Source organism: Nannospalax galili, unplaced genomic scaffold (assembly GCF_000622305.1).
Source record: "Nannospalax galili isolate Female #2095 unplaced genomic scaffold, S.galili_v1.0 scaffold216, whole genome shotgun sequence".
NCBI classification, from domain to species: domain Eukaryota; kingdom Metazoa; phylum Chordata; class Mammalia; order Rodentia; family Spalacidae; genus Nannospalax; species Nannospalax galili.
The window spans coordinates 183,563-200,737 of record NW_008339003.1 but is presented as its reverse complement, the minus strand read 5'-3'; the positions used below and the strand labels follow the sequence as shown (position 1 = coordinate 200,737).

The 17,175-nt window shown below is 41.6% G+C and overlaps 1 protein-coding gene across 1 annotated transcript in view; it reads right to left on the bottom strand.

Moving 5' to 3' along the window:
* The window catches only part of Enpep (glutamyl aminopeptidase), a 90,543-nt gene extending 73,912 nt beyond the window's left edge, over window positions 1-16,631 (bottom strand). Inside the window, exons 1-3 of the mRNA XM_008833705.3 lie at window positions 15,774-16,631; window positions 3,248-3,389; window positions 1,093-1,224 (exon numbers count right to left, since the gene is read on the bottom strand). Coding sequence (XP_008831927.1) covers window positions 1,093-1,224; window positions 3,248-3,389; window positions 15,774-16,381 — 882 coding nt within the window. The 5' untranslated portion in view covers window positions 16,382-16,631. The remainder of the gene's footprint in view (window positions 1-1,092; window positions 1,225-3,247; window positions 3,390-15,773) is intronic.
* Between the last annotated feature and the right edge of the window lie 544 nt (window positions 16,632-17,175).

Below are 17,175 nucleotides of genomic sequence, written 5' to 3'. Positions count from 1 at the left end.
GGATTAACTGACTTTCTAGGCAAAGCAAGTATTCAAAGAATAACAAAATGGGGGCTCTCAAAACAAAAAGATTAGTAGGTAAAAGTATTTTTTTAGAAGGAAGTTATTGAGGTCTTTATTTTAAAAAATTATATATTTCCCTCTAGATTGCCTAGCCCCTCAGGATTCACTCGTCTCCATTCCTTTTTCCTCCCATCTGGCCTCCCTCCTCCCTCCCTCCATAGTCACAGCTCCCTCATTATCCCCACTCACCCCCAACACCTCCTGACTCCCACCATCTTTCCTCTCCTGACTTTCCACCCTCCCCCCACACCAAGATCCCCTGCATGTCCCGCCCCCCTCTCCTCCACTCAGCATGTATGGCACAGTGCATAGAGTTCAGTGGGGGAGTGGGGGGACATGGATGGGGGAGGGGGTCTTGATTTAGGTGGGAAAAAGTCATGAAATTTTAGAAGCTCAATAAAAATTTTTTAATTACATATTCTCATACTTTTAAAAAGACTTCTGACATTTTGTTATCTTTCTCAGTTTCAGTATTAATTTGTTAATTTAAAATTTATGCACTTTGAAATACAATTTTTCTTTCTGAGCCAGGGTCTCATAGAGTTGCTGCATTATTTACGTTACATATAGAAACAGCACCATAAAGTGCTCAGCTGTTTTACTTACAGGATATCATCCATCTTCCTCCCTCTAATCTCTACCTGGACCTCCCCCCAACACATACATCTAGCCTTAGAATTAAATCAGGTAGATGCAAATATTTTAATATATTTGTTCTGGTAGGAGCTAGCTTCAGATTTAGAGTGAATTTCCCCTTAAAATTCGATGTGTCAATAATTCAAGGCAATGCATGTTTTTATCTGTCACATTTGTTTCTTTTTCACCCATGTCCCTGTGGTTTACATTTTTCTATGTTGCTTAATGTTTCTCTAAGCTTCCAAATCCTGGTGACTAATGGGCTTTTGTAACCTGGTGTACAGAAAACCAATAAGCTGCTATTTTTTTAAGCTAATAAGTCACTATTTTTTTAAGTAGAAAGTTAATCACAAATGAATTGGTGGTAAGCTCTTGAATTATAATGGGACTCACCGGTTTGCCCCTTTGCGATAATTTCTGTATGGGGATGAATTGATGTACAGCAAAGCACACCAGGTAGGTACTCATGGGGACAGACTTCATAAAAATGGTTCGTTTCCATTTGTCATCCACTGATTCTTCTTTCTGTGGAAACAAAAGATCATTTTCATTTATCAAAATGGTTAGCCCAGACCCTCACTCCAGTCAGAAGTTCTTTATTAACATTTGGAGGTGATTACTTGTTGAAAAGTTTGCAGGAAAAGTCACTTCATTTTCAGTACTCTGGAAGTGATTTTGAAGGAAGAATCAAAGTTTGATTAAGACATCAACTGGGTAGGAGTTTGTCTTTGTGTACAAACCATGTCATCCTGACCATAACATTTTAGGGTAGAGCATGATCCCTTAATGAAGAACAGGTTGAAAGTCTTGTAGTAGGAAGAATTAATCAGGCATTGGCTGATGTCACTATGTGTAGGAGGGTAACCACTGCATGTGTATAATCAACATTGGTTTGTCTTGTCCAGCTCTTCTTGTCTACATTGAAGATTAAAGGTATGGCCATTAAAGTCATTCGACACAACGACCAACCCCTCTGGAATTCTTTAGTTTACACCAGCTCTGCCATCCTCCCTGTCAATCACCAGTCCTGACACTTCCATCCTGGACCACAGCTTGAACATTTCTGCATCCCCATGTAACCATCCCAGTCCCTAGATGGGAATATTTTTGCTATTGTGCATATGTGCATATTGTATAAAGTGTTCTAGACCCAGAGAGATAAGTTACTTCACAATAGAAGTCTACTAGTTTTGGTTTAGATTTCCAAAGGACCCAGAAAATCTTCCTTCTCCTGGCCATTTTCTGAATCTAGCAGAGTTAAGGGAGTACACGATTTTGTGATGTCTGGGAAGTGGGGCAGAGATGGCCAGCTTGCCTTCTCTCTCCTCCCCCTCATTTGTTCCAAGGCATTCTGATGACACCTGTACCCCAACTGTAAGTTTTATTTGATGTGTCAAACTGTATCCCTTCCTCTTCTTCCTCAATCCAAGTTTAATTTCTAAGGTCCCTGAGAATAACAGTCTGATAAACAGATTCATTCTGGGTCATGGATGGCTGGCTAACATTTTGTATTTTAACTTTATGCTTTCGTTCTTTGTTTTGTTTGTGCTTTTTCAAGGTATATTTTATTACTAAAAGGGATGAATTTCAGTGACATTTCAGATAGTGGATCAGAAAACTAGGAGGTAAAACTTCAGGTAGATAACAATTAGAGCTCGCGGAGAGCCTGAGTTTTATTTTTATTTGTTGTTGTCGTTGTTGTTTCCAGTCAAACACATGGTGTATATGGCAAATCTTAGCATCAAGGTAATGGCATTCAGTTAACTATGTCACCCCTTATGATGATGGGCACAAGCAACCCAGGAACAAGTCCTGTGTTAATTAACAACTATACAAGCAGAATATACAAGTAGCATGTTATTTATTCAACATTTGACAGGCACTTTCTTTCAGCAGAAAAATCTATGGACATGGTATTCCCTGGAGTTGGCATGTGCAACCCAGTATTTAAGTAACTTTTAATAGTAGCTTTATCTATTTCACAAAAGGGGGTTGAATTGAACTAAGAAGTCAAAATAAGGAGTAGGGTCTGGAAAACAATAAGTGCGTCATTGATTTGCCATGACTGGTGTGTTATTTCATCAAGTAGAGCCCTAATCAATTTTTCTCTTTCTTAAAAAAAAAAATTCCAAAGTAAGTTTATTAATGCAGTCTGTGATCGAAGGCTGATATTTCCAGGAAGAGAAAAAAAGGGGGCTAGGGGGATGGCCTAGCAGTTAAGAGCTGCTATTCTTTCAGAAGACCCAGGTTTGATTCCCAGCACCCACATGGCAACTGACAACTGTTTGCAACTCCAGTTCCAGGGGATTCAACTCCCTCTTCTGGCCTCTGTGGGAACTGTACGACATGGGTGTACTTACATACATGCGGGTGAAACACTCATACCCATAAAATAAAAATAATTACATTTAAAAAAAGAAAAGAAGATTCTTGATATTAAAGTACATTTAGTTTTAGAATTTGGTGGGTTCCCTTTTATGGTAAATCAGGAAATTTAACTGACTTTATAAACAGACTATCTGGATAAACAAAACTTGCAAATACTTACCTCTACTGGCATATTTGAAAGTGCTTTGTATTCTGCAGGGTGAATGATGGATATATTGTAAGTTGCCTTTTTGTTGGGTTCGTCAAAGCAAGGGAAGGACTTCCTGGCATCAGTCGGCTCATGGTCCGTGGCTGCTATACTCCTTAGGAACAAACACAAACTCAGTGCATGCTGCCTCTCCCCACAGCCTCTATGTTTCTACACTGATAGAAAACATCAACTGCATAATTCTAATCTTTAACATTTGTTTCTGTGAACTCCTTCTAGAGGACTATCAAATATCTTCTATTAGATAACTATCAGAGGGTATTAGAATTTTGAGGGTGGGCTGGAGAGATGACTCAACAGTTAAGAACACTGGCTGTTCTTGCAGAAGACCTGGGTTAGAATCCTAGCACCCACATGGCATCTAACAACTATCCGTAACTCCAGTTCCAGGGGATCTGACAGCCTCTTCTGTCCTCCACGGGCATTGCACGACACAGGTGCACTTACCTGCATGCATATATTAACTACCAAGCATATCCACATTCATTCATTATCTTTGGATGGAACAACAAATCAAGGCAAGATCAGGTGCCCAAGTGACAAGGGGACATGGTTCAGTGAGTTTACCAATATTAATTAAAAGTCATTGGTCCAGATTCTGTCCATTTTATAAAAATCATTCCTACAAAAATTTTAGCGTTGGTGAGATGGCTCAGTGGGTAAAGGTACTTGCCTCCAAGTCTGACAACTTTTTTATTCATGAGACCCATGAAAAGGTAAAAGGACAGGGGCTGGAGAGATGGCTCAGTGGTTAAGAACACTGGTTGTTCTTACAGAAGCCCCGGGTTCAAATCCCAGCACCCACGTGGCAGCTAACAACTGTCCCGTAACTCCACTAGGGGATCTGACAGCCTCTTCTGTCCTCCACGGGCATTGCACGACACAGGTGCACTTATCTGCATGCAGGCAATACACACATACACATAAAATAAAAATAATAAATAAAATTTTTAAAAAAAGAATTTTGAGGGTAACAAATATGCGAAAATCCAGAGACAGACTGCATCTGATATCTTGTTTGGATATTTAGATATCTATCTGATGCCACAATTAAAAATGTGTCAGATTAGCCAAAGCGATTATGAGGTATGACTCTCTACCCAAAGCCACTAAGCTACAAGGAGATAAACACATCCAAACCCAAAGTCCTGCTTCTAACTATGCTGGAGCCGGGAGCAGATGTGTTCTGTCACAGGAGAGGAGTGTCTTCCAACTCCCCCTCCTGTCCTAGGCACATTCTTCCTTGTTTATGTTACACAAGGACAGGATCCTTGTTCATTTCCTTGCAAAGGCAATGCTGAGCAGCCTTCCAGGGTTGGCATGGTCTAAAGCCCCATTTTGAGGGCTGGGGAGATACAGCTCAGCGGCAGATCACATTCTTGACATGTGCAAGGCCCTGGATTCAAGCCTCAACATAATTTATTTGTAATTGAAAAGCCCACTGTTGAAAATACAGCAGCACTGTTATATAGTTTTTATTAGGTATATCCTTGTATTCACTAAAATCAGCTCCCAAGAGACTAAAGGGGTCAGATAGACCATGTGAGGAAGCTTATCACACAAGATGAATATTTACCTGACCATAGGCCCTTCTATATTGATCTCAAAATTCTGAACCCAGACATTACAAATAAGAAAGAAAGTGATTGAAAAGTTGGTGCTGGTTGTGGTGGTGCACACATTTAATCTCAGCACTCGGGAGGCAGAGGCAGGTGGATCTCTATGAGTTCAAGGCTAACCTGGTCTATATTGTAAGCTCCAGACCAGCTGGGGCTACAGGAGACCCTGTCTCAAAACGACAAAAAATAAAACAAAAAACGAAAACGAAAAACGGAAAAGCTAACTTGGCGATGCAGCTAGAGCAGTGATGGCGATGGAAACTTTCAGCACAAGGATCTAGAAACGTGACTCTGGACCTCTTCATTTTATTAAGACTCTTGATGCTTCTGGATTGATCTCGAAGTTCTAAACTCAGAACTTGGCAGTAAGACAGAAAATAACTGGGGAGCCAAAATGGTGGAGTCTATCATGCAGCCTGCAGAGCAGTCTGTCTACTCCCACAGTCCAGGTAGAACCAAGACAGTCTGGCCACTAACATGCAGGGGCAGAGCCAGCAAGGCCACAAGGAAACCTCCCAACTGGAGGCCTGCAAGCTAAATGCTGTGTGCTGTGAAGACCTAGTTTCTTCTTTTACCCACAGTAAAACTCTGAGAGGAACCAGCTTGTTGGAGAGCACCTTGATCCACAGTGAGGTCACTGTGCTGAGTGAGGACTGGAAACAGCCAAAGTGTAACCAGCACGCAAGGGCTGCGACCAACCAACTTTAATGAAGAAATTCAAGTGTTTCCCACTGCTGAGAGATAGAGAAATCCCTACTTGACATTCCGAAGCAATATGTAAGAGAAACAGAAATTAAGAGTGAAGTTTCCAAGAAACTTGGGTTTATTCTGACCAAAACCATATACAAAGGAAACGGAGTGGGCCCTTACTTTGGCACACCTGTGTGTAAGAATCATAGATCACTGACATCTAGTGAGATATGATTTCTCTGGTACCCAACTCAGATGTGTCATGTAAGATTGGTAGGGTTTTCATTTATAAATAGAAGACACAAAGTTGGGGGTGGGATAGGTGGACGGTGGTAGGGTGGGGGTGGAGTCTAAATAGAATCAAAATTCACTATATGAAATTCTTGAATCAATAAAATTTCTCTAAAACTTCAGTCAGCTGAAAATACAGCACAGAACTGGGGAAATGGGCAACAGGTCCCAGCCTTAGCTGAGGAACTATTGGTAGCCCATCACTGCTGGGTGAGGGACAGTTGGTCTTCTTTAAGGGAGTGACACTGGATAGGCTGACCAGGCTCCAGTGGATGAACTCATATTGAGGGACACTTGGGTACACAAACTTGACTAGATAGGCATATATACGACACACAAACACACACACACACAATTATATATATATACATATATGACAGAATGCATAAACTCTGGAGGGTGGGTTATGGGGGGGTGCAGATAGGGGAGAGGGGTCTAAATATGATTAAGATGTGTTGCATGAAATGCACAAAAATTCAGTAAAAATATTTATTAAAATTTCTCTGAAACTTAAAAAGCAAACCAGCCGGGAGTGGCGGCACATGCCTGTAGTCCCAGCACTTGGGAGTAGAGGCAGGCAGATCTCTGTGAGTTCAAGGCCAGCCTGGTCTACATAGTGAGTTCCAGGACAGCTGGGGCCACAGGGAGACTCTGCTTCAAAAAGACCAAAAAAAAAAAAAATTTAAGAAAGAAAAAAAATAAATAAATCAACAAACCCCAAACCCAAACACCTCCCCCAAACCCCACTAATACCAGTGAACTTTCTACATTTCTGAGAATCCTGAAAGAAGGAACATTCTTTGATGATTGAAAAAAATCTGTCTTTTCAGGGTGTGGTGGGGCATGCCTTTAATCCCTGCACTCGGGAGGCACAGGCTGGTAGATCTCTGTGAGTTCGAGGCCAGCCTGGTCTACATAGTGAGTTCCAGGACAGCTGGGGCTACCCTGTCTCAAAAAGACCAAAAAAAAGAAAGAAAAATTCTGTCTTTATCAGACTGTGGATAACAAAGATATGAGCATTTGCTAAAGTTAATGAGCCGTTCTCATTAGATTTGTGGCTTACAATGTAAATAAATTTTATTCAAAAATAACTATAAATATTGAACTCTAGTAAGTAGTCTTTATATTTTTACGGTGGTATGCGTTGGTCATTTGGAAGCAACCTCTGCATTCTCAGCTCATCAATGAAAAGCAATCTGAGGATAACAATATATTTCTTAGTGTTGGGAAGGGAAGTTACATACTTGTAAAGGTGTGCTGATCACACGAGTAGAGGCAGCCTCAGCTGAAGACTGGACTTCCTTGGATGGCCCTGTGGCCATGTTTGTTGTGCATTTTCTTTTTTCTTTTTTTTTTTTTTTTTTGGTCTTTTTGAGACAGGGTCTCCCTGTAGCCCACAGCTGGCCTGGATTTGCTATGGAGATGAGGCTGGCCTGGAACTCCCAGAGAGCCACCTGCCTCTGCCTCCCGAGTACAGGGATTAAAGGCGAGCGCCACCATGCCTGGCTGTGCATATTCTTTTAAAAAAATATTTTATTTATTATTTTTGTATGTATGAGTGTATTGCTTGAATGCATGTAGTGCACCTGTGTCATACAATGCCCACAGGTGTCAGAAGAGGGCATCAGATCCCCTGGAACTGGAGTTGTTAGCCACCATGTGAGTGCTGGGCACCAAACCCAGGGCCTCTGCAAGAGCAGCAAGTGCTCTTAACCACTCTTCAGCCCCAAAGGTGCATTTTCTTGATTGCTGAATCATATGAGAGGGTCCAGCCCACTGTGAGACATGCCACCTCTGGATTATATAAGAAAGCAGGCTGAGCACAGGCTGGGGGATAAGTAGAGTTCCCCCATGGTCTGTGCTTTAGCTCCTAACTCCAGGTTCCTGCCCTAACTTCCTTCAGTGATGCACTATGGCTTGGGAGATGCAAGATTAAATAAATCCTTTCCTCCCCAAGTTGGTTTTGGACTGTGTTTTTATCACCGCAATAGAAAGTAACTAAGACAAAACGGAAGACTAAAATGTGCCCGATAGTACTGAAATATAATCTCAGATTCACTATGAAGTCAATAATATAGATGTGGATGTGGATACATAAGTATCCCCAGAGATCTACTGCCCAGGTGTGTGCACGGAACAAACTAGAAGCAGTGAGCTGCAGCGATCGGCCCAGGGCGCTCCCGGTGATCAGCTCCAAACAGCATTCTCTACCGACCAGAGCCAGGGCTCCTTAGCCAAGCGGCTGCTTTGAGAGCTGCATGAGAAGTCCATCGTGACCCAGGTCATCTCGCCAAAGAAGAAGTACTCAAAGAATCCTGGAAACAAGTCAGAAGGACACAAGAGTCTACTCGGCAGGATTACTACTAGCCGAGCTCTGGAAACTACAACAGGAAAATAAGCAGTGGGACTAAGCTCATCGAGTCAATCAATAATGCAGGAGCCCTTCATAAAAAACTTTTTTGCTTACATTTTATTTATCTCGCAAGAAAATGCACCATGGGGCTGAAGAGAGTGCTCAGTGGTTAAGAGCACAACTTTGGGGAGTCATTTTTCTCTTTCTACCATGTGGCTCCTGGCAATCAAGCTCAGGTCATCAGACTCAGCAACAAAAGTCTTTACCCAGTGAACAATATTGGCAGTCTGTGAGTTGTTGTCTTTGATTTTAAGTGTGATTTAAATTATTTTTAAAATAGATTACAGACTAATTATTTTTTTTATTTCATTCCATTTTATTTTGCAATGCTGGGGATTGAACCCAGGACCTTGTACATGGTAGACAACCTCTCTATAAATAAGCCACATCCTAAATTTTATAAACTAATCATTTTAGAAGGAACAATGAATTTAGAAAACCTTCCGTGGATGCTGAAACAACTGGATAAAGAGGTACTCACATGTTTCAAAGAATCTCTAGAAAAATTACCTATGAAATAAGCCTGTCACTTTTTATACAAAAACTTGCTGGCCTCAACTTGAAGTAAATGATTTAAAAAGTAGTAGCAGTAACCATACACCACTTGTAACAGTAAAATATGGGAAACATCTCCTAACAGAAGGCAGGCAGATCTCTGTGAGTTCGAGGCCAGCCTGGTCTACATAGTGAGTTCCAGGCCAGCTGGGACTACAGGGAGACGCTGTCTCAAAAAGACAAAATGAAAAAAAAAAAAATCATAAAGAGAGCAGACAAAAATTGATGATCATTCTCAAAGTAGCTGACCTGTATTCTCTAGAACTGTAGGCTCAGAGGAAGAGAGACCAAGAGACTGTTGTGGCCTGAAGCAGGACGAAAGGCTGGTTGTAAAACAGTATGTGGTTCCAAGCAAGGGCACTGCACTGGGGAAATCTGATAGGCTACTATTGGGTTAACTGATGAAATCGGATTAGGAACCATGGATTAGATCATTTCAGTAATGCTAGATTCCCTGATTTTGATGCCTGCTGCTGTAGCTGTTAGAGAATGCATTGTACTTAAATACACCTAATATTAAAAAGTAAAAGCATTATTTAAAGGGAGGGAAGAAAACAATTCATATAGATATTTGGTGAATCCAGAGAAATAATTTCTAGAAGTTGTAGATACTATTTTTGTAATATGTCTACAAATTTGAAGGTTTTTTTTTTTTTTTTCCCCAAATAAAATTGCCTAAGAAAAGCCTCAGCCAAACTGGAAGTGGTGGCCCACTTTTATCCCAGCGCTCAGGAGGCAGAGGCAGGCAGATCTCTGTGGGAAATAAAGGCTAGCATGGTGTCCACAGCAAGTTCCAGGCCCCGGGCCAGGTGGGGCTACAGAGAGACCCTGTCTCAAAAAACCAAATAATTAATAATTAATTAATTAATTAATTAATTAATTAAATTTAAAAATATTAAAAAATAAAAAAACCCAGCCAAGAATGTTCCATAACAGAATAACTGTTCATTGATTAGGATGATGCTGACGGTTCAGTAGACTGAAATATTTAACACCTTGTAGATTATACTGAACTGCAAATACATCAGACCATAAAAAAAGTCTGTACCCTTTCCCAGAGTATTAAAGGCTTATGACAAAATCCAGCAAGCCACAACCCCATGTTTGGTCAGCTGTCCTCTTTTTTTTTTTTTTAATTCTTTCAGCCTCTGAGTTTTTCCAGAAGCAGAGGAAAAGGAAAAAGCATTCCCTGAAAAAAATGTCTCAGTTTAGTCACAACTCAGAAAGCCAGTAAAATCATTCCAGACAGGCCGTGCGCGGTTGGGGGTGGGGCGGACAGGCACAACACGGACACGACGACAATGACAATGACCACGACCACGACATATGGAGGACTTGAGAGTAAGAAGCGGAGGACGTTGCCTTCTGAGCAACAAGCAACCATTGTGCCTTCAAACATGTGGCTTTCTGCCAAACGCTAGAGTATAGACTTACAAGAACCCAGGAGAGATAAGAAATATGAATCCTTTCGTGTTCTCTCTTTAAAAGGCATTCTGGTCATTGCCCTCTTAACCTGGACTACTCCTGCACTTGCCTGTGGACATGGAACAGAAGGGGAGGCATCTCTGTGGTGTGTCCTGGTGTTGCTTTGAGTATCACACTGAATGCAACTCAATTATAGTGACCTGGCTGTGTAGGTAAAGTGACATTAGTCAGTCAGCAGGGTGGCAAAATGTGTATTCTTTTCCTTGTCAAAGTGCAGAGCCATGTGATTTTAAAGGAAAAACTCTTCAAAGAGCAAAGATTCTGAAATTCTGAACTTTCATCCTCTTACATGTAACCTTCAGCAAGTCACAAACTTTCTGATTTTGAGGAGCTTCAGGCTGTGTAAAACCCAGTTACTGGAGCAAGTTTGCCTTTTCACATCAGAGAGGAAGGTCACATCAAACACCTCCCTTAAAACAGACGTAAGAGGATTTAGACATGGCTCAATTTAGTCCCTGAAAATCCAGGATCCTTTCTTTCTGAGACAGGGTCTTGCTGTATAACCCAGGTTGGCCTTGAACTCCTGACCCTTCTGCCTCAGCCTCTCCAGTGCTGAGGTTATAAGTATGTGTTACCTGTATCAGGTTCTAAATATATATTTTCTGACACAATGTTTTCTGCAATACAAAGTATTTAAAATCCATCCATTTGACTGAACTATGTACTGGAAAAATTACTTTGTGTCTAAATGCTACAGGTACTATAACTATTGTCAAACTGATAACTTGTTATTTTTCTCATGGCTACCGAATAACTCAAAAACCTTTGCTCAGTGGTTAAGAACACTGGCTAGTCTTGCAGAAGACCTGGATTCAAATCCTAGCACCCACATGGCGGCTAAGAACAATCTGTAACTACAGTTCCAGGGGATCCAACACCCTCAACTGTCCTCCACAGGCATTGCATGCCATGGATGAACTTGCATACATGCCCACAATACACTCATATGTATAAAATAAAAATAAGCCAAAAAAAACAAAACTTCTGCTCTCAGCATGTATTGTAGAGTACATGGGGTTAGGTGGGGAGGTAGGAAAAAGTGTGAATGGGGGGTGAATTTGAACGGGAAGTGCATGAAATTTTAAAAGCTCAATTAAAAAGCCTCTGCTTATATATACCCAAATCTCTCAATTATCACCAAACTTTTCTAAATACTAAGCAAATTTGAAAACAAGGTATCAAGATAGCAATATAAAACAATTTTATATCATTGCAATTTTTCTTTGATCAGTTCTTTTTGAAATCTGAATTGTGCTGCGAATTAACAGGACAAGCCAGCGAACAGCGGGAAGTATTCAGAAGCGACTCTGCGACATGTTCTCAATAATTTTGCTGTAAATGTGCTGAGGTAAACCAGTTCTCCACAGGGGCCTCCCTATGCCACGTTAATAAGTCACTTACTAGACTTAGCACCTTAAAAACTTACTCCATGTAGCTTATTAATTCACCGTCGGGGAGAACCTGTCTGACTTTCCTGAGTGCATCAGACCAAGGTGCTTTCAAAAAGCTGAGGTGAGAGAGGTAAAACGATGCATCTCACAGCCCTGGTGACTCTGAATCAACTTTAGAAAACAAAATCCAAAAATATGCCTAGTTATCTCATAAATCACTGAGCACAGTGTTCTCAGTAAAAACTCAGGCTACATTCAGCAACTTAATAACCGGAGCCAGCAAAATAAACAGCAGAGTCTGGGTGAAATCCCTCGACAGAGGGCTTTTGATGAAGTGGCAGTGACCACCAATGCTAAGTGTCTGAAGTCTATGAAGTGTTCCTGAGTCATGCAGGAGAGCTGCTCAGTTGATGCAAGACAGCCCATCATGAGCACTCACACTGCAATGCAGTTGAACAAACTAGTTCATTAATTCAAATAGCTTTGCTTTGTATTTAGAAGATATTTAAAGCCAAGATAATTTCCTTTTTATTTTGCCTCCAAAATAAGAAAACAACTAATGGTGCAACAATTCTACAACCTCCGCCTAAATTTTATTCTATATTGATAGCATATAATGATAACTTCTCCTATCTGCCTGCTTACAGTAATCAGCTGACAACAGCTAAATTTCATGATTAAAATACAACTGAGTTAGAGAGATGGCTCAGTGGTTAAGAGTACTTCCTGATTTTGCAGAGGACCAGGTTCAACTCCCAGCACCCATATCAGCTCCCAATAGCCTGTAACTCCAGCATAATTAAAAATAAAAATACATCTTTGGGCTAGAAAGATGGCTCAGTGGTTAAGATCATTTACTGTTCTTGCAGAAGACCTGGGTTCAGTTCTCAGCACCCACATGGTGTCTAACACCCATTCTTAGCTCCAGTTCAAGAGAATATGGGCTCTGCAAGTGCCAGGCGTGCAAATGGTGCACATATATACATACTTACATAGGGAGAGGCAAAATACTCATACACATACAATAAAAATAAACAAGTACACAACTGAATATACACATTTATCTGGGTGGTTATATATAATATATAATTTTTTTACTGTTTATAAAAAACTCCTAAATCTCCTAAATCTGATCATAAACTTTAGCTTGTTGCTTCAGAAGCATTTATCTAAATGCTTACTAGTCACGTGTAATGGGTTGCAACATCTCTAAAACTGAACTTCCCTTCTAAACCAATTCTTTCTCCTGTTTCTGATCTCTAAATAGCTAAAGCTGAAGGTCATCACTCAGATGATGTATCTGAGGCATCCTTAGACCCATGACTTCAGCCTGTCCATAATCAGTCGACCTGCAGACTTGCACATTTTTCCAGGCTCTTTTCCCTTGTGTTCGTCTCTCTGTCCTGAGTCACTGCACAACCTGATTTACCCACCTCTCTTCCCTGATCTCTGCAGTGTCTTTTTACAATGGGATATTCATTTCTGCCTTTCAGCATCCATGAGTCACATGCTAATTCTTCTACCATGTCTATCTCCTCTTTCTCTCCATGTTTTTCCAGGGTTTTCTCAAGCTTGCCTTTACATGTAAACTTCGCTGACAAACTCATTTTTTTGTCCCCACTATGATTTTCTGGTCTTTTTTTTTTTTGCCTGCTTTTACCTTTTCATTTGTCTCTATTTAAATCCCACTATAATATCAAACTTCATCTTACATCTTACCAATACTGTGAAGAACCTGAAAACTAAAACCGGACATAATCATAAATAGTTATTTAAAAGTCATTCCTTGCATCAATTAAGAGCAAGTTAAACACCCATATTTAGTGGAAAAGTGTAATAAACTGCATTACAGCTGGACAGTGGCCTGTCATACGTCCATCACGCCATTTAGTGGAGGAATACCAAACGACATGTCAAAGTGTTGATGATTTTCATGTAGTGTACAAATAGTGTTAGGTGTTACAAGTTTCTTGGTATATTTGTACCACTTGACCCAGTAATATTTTAGGATAATAACCTAACCTACGGAAATGAACAAATGTGGACATAAAGGTATATTTACAATTATATTGTTTTCTGACTTGTTTGTAACAATAAAATACTAGGGGCTGCAAAGACAGTTCAGCAGTTAAGAGCACTGCCTACTCTTGTAGAGGACCCAGGTTCAGTTCCCAGCACCCACAAGGTGGTTAACAACTGTAACTCCAGTTCCAGGGGATCCAAGGCCCTCTTCTGGCCTCTGCAAGTACTGTATGACATGGGTTCACTTACATTCTTGCAGGCAAAAATAAAATAAAATAAATTAATTCAAAAAAATACAAGGAGAAATTCAGATGGCCAACAACAGAAATTTGAGGAAAATCCAGTGCATTTATACAATAAGATATTGCACAATTTTAATATCAGATTCTCATATATGTTTAAAAACAAAAGAAAATGTGATAGACACATAGATGTATATATGTAATACAATTACAATTTGATTGTCTAGAAGTGTCAGAGTGCAGATTAACATGTCATCAGGCATTACCACTGGCTGTGAAACTATTTCTAGATCTTGATTTTCCTTTTAAAATAAATGTCTTTGTTTCTACATTTCAAGCTTTTTTTGAGACAGGGTCTCCCTGTAGCCCCAGCTGTCCTGGAACTCACTATGTAGACCAAGCTGGCCTTGAACTCACAGAGATCCGCCTGCCTCTGCCTCCTGAGTGCTGGGATTAAAGGAGAGTGCCACCACGCCCAGCTTGCATTTCAAGTTTTAAAAACAGAAATATGAAAACCATAAATAAGCATATTTTATTGCTAGCATATAGGACCTATCTGAACATGATCCCTTGGAAAGTTTTCTTTAAATTATCCTTTCTGCTCAGTTTATCAATGTACCACGTAGTGATGTGAGGGTGCTTCCCCATTCCCACTCCCTGAACCTCTCTGATCGGCAGCAGGAAGAATTTTGACCAAGAGATTTTGCTTTGCTCTGTACGGTGCTTCAAACAACAGAGAAGAGGGGTATGTAGAGGGTTGGCCCAGGCTCCAGCTTTTGAATGCTTTCAGTCATTTATCTCTGCAGTATCTATGTAGGCAAAGGTCAAAGCAGGTTCAAGTCCAGTGACAGCTCAGGTGTAGTATAGCCTGCCTCCCTGGTAGAAGGGCCACAGCCACAGTGTGATGGTTCTATGAGCTCAGGGAAAGAGCTTATGCCTTTACCTTAGCACTGGTTAGAGCCTCTGATGTGTGAACACCAGACAGAAAGATAACAGATGGATAGATAGATGTTAGATAGATAACATGTAAATACACACACACACACACACACACACACACACACACACACCACTTCTGCTTCGAGGAAGGTGGGGAAGAAAATCGTTTGTACACCTTTCATTACTGAACTGTCTCATGATGTTAAGGTTTAGCATTGCTAGTGCAAACTTGGTGATGGGTGACAGCTCCAGGTCTTATCCATGTTTCATTCAGTACGTGACCCTGGCATTTCCTGAAAGCCTGTGGTTCTGACCACAGGAGGCAAAAAGACAGAATTGGGCCTTCTTTCCCAGATGAAGACATAAGAGCAAGTTTGAGATCCTGTGTAATTTTTCAGTATGTCTCTCCTCCAATAAAATGGATGGAATAATTGGCATTTAGGGCAATTGTCATTTCAAATGTTCATTGTAAAATCACTGTTATATATCCCCAAAACAGCACTAGCGAAAATACTAAACACATATATTTGCAAAAGTCTGAGGTAGTGTGTATAAATAAGGATAGGATGCTGTATATTGTGATTTATCCTGCTATAATGAAAGACAGTTTTTCTACACCAGGCATTTCATTTACTACTTTCAGGTTTGATGATAAGTTTTGGAAAATATAATAAGGTAAGAAATTATTTTTTTCTTGGTTGAATAAGCAAAACTAAAACCAAGGGCAGGTAGAGATCAGTCCCACAAAATAATTAAAACATGGAAAGCCATAAGAAAAGGAAATTAAACAGTGCAGAAACTGAGCTGGAGGAAGCACAGCACCACACGTACTTGACTTGCCCGTTCTCCGTGTAGGTGGTTCTGTAAAACCCCACCAGGGAGCCGTTCAGCCAGCCTGCGAACTCCATGGTCAGAACGTAGAAAGCAGCACCGTCAGTGGCAGGAAGGTCTTCTCCAGCCTGGACCACCACATATTCCTGTTGTTTGTACTCAAAGCACCGCACGATTGGCACCTGCTCCCCGGAGGGCCGCCTCAGCTCCGGCAGCCGAGTGATTTTGGTCTCCCTGATGTGCAGCCACAGGTAAGGTGTGGACTTGCTCACATTGATGAAGATGCTCACTTTGCCGGTGTACCTGTCCTCCTCCATCAGCGGTTTCACCTCCAGGTCGTAGTGAACCGGGTTGATGAAGTCGGGCAGCCTGAAGTCTCTCCACCCTCCAGTTTCATCGTCACTATCAGGGCAGACAGCCTGGTCCTGGGGGGTGCTGGCAGACGGAGGGAGCTGCGAAGGGGCCGGCTCTGCGGAATCACACGACCTGGTCAAGCCCACAGAAAGCCCCACTATTAACCCTACGGCCACCACCACAGCACAGATGATGGCCACATGCTTGGCTCTAATGCAGTATCTCTTGGAGCTCTCTTCCTCCGCAAAGTTCATTCTTGTTTCTGAAGTCAAAAGTTGGACATGAAAGGATGTTAACTTTAATTAGACGTCAGCAGACTTCCCTTTTCAATGGGAAGCAGTGCCCTGCTTGGCAGCCTGCCTTCCCTTCCCCACTCTTCTCCCTCCGGTGTTCTCTCCAATCCCTCACGTCCCCACCAGCCACTCCAGGATGGACGAGCTCTCAGAAGGGACGCCGACTTGAAGGAAGAGGACGGAATGTTGGCCCAGCTCCCCTTATAAACGGCGTCTCCCCACCCCTGCCCCTCCTGCGCTGGAGCGAGTTAAATATAAAACAGGGCCTGAGCTTATCGGCCAACCGGAGGAGGAGTTTCAGCCAAAGCTCTGTCAGCAACTTTCAGAGAGAAAGCGTTTGGCTAAGAGGTGTGCTTATGATAGAAAACTCAACCTTTGCCACCAGGTCTGTGGCTTCTTCCTGCCTTGTGCGCAGTCTGACTCGCTCAGCTTCTTGAATTTCACTATTGTATTAGGTCGCTTGCCAAAGAAGCTAAGTGTTTTCATTCTTTTCCCTCATATTATATAAGCATTCAAATTCTGTGCTTCACAGAAGTCGTCTCCTGGGGTCGGATGCTTGGAAGGGTTCCCAAATTGAAGGATCACTTAGGTAAATATTAGTTGCATTCATGGATTAACAAAGGAGAACCAGGGAAGTCCAAGGCCTGTCGAGGGATGCTGAACGGAAGACGGGCGGGGAGGGAGGGGGGGCGCGGGGAGACACGGACCCAGCATGGCTACAACACAAACTGGCCAATCAGGAAGGCTGCAAAAGG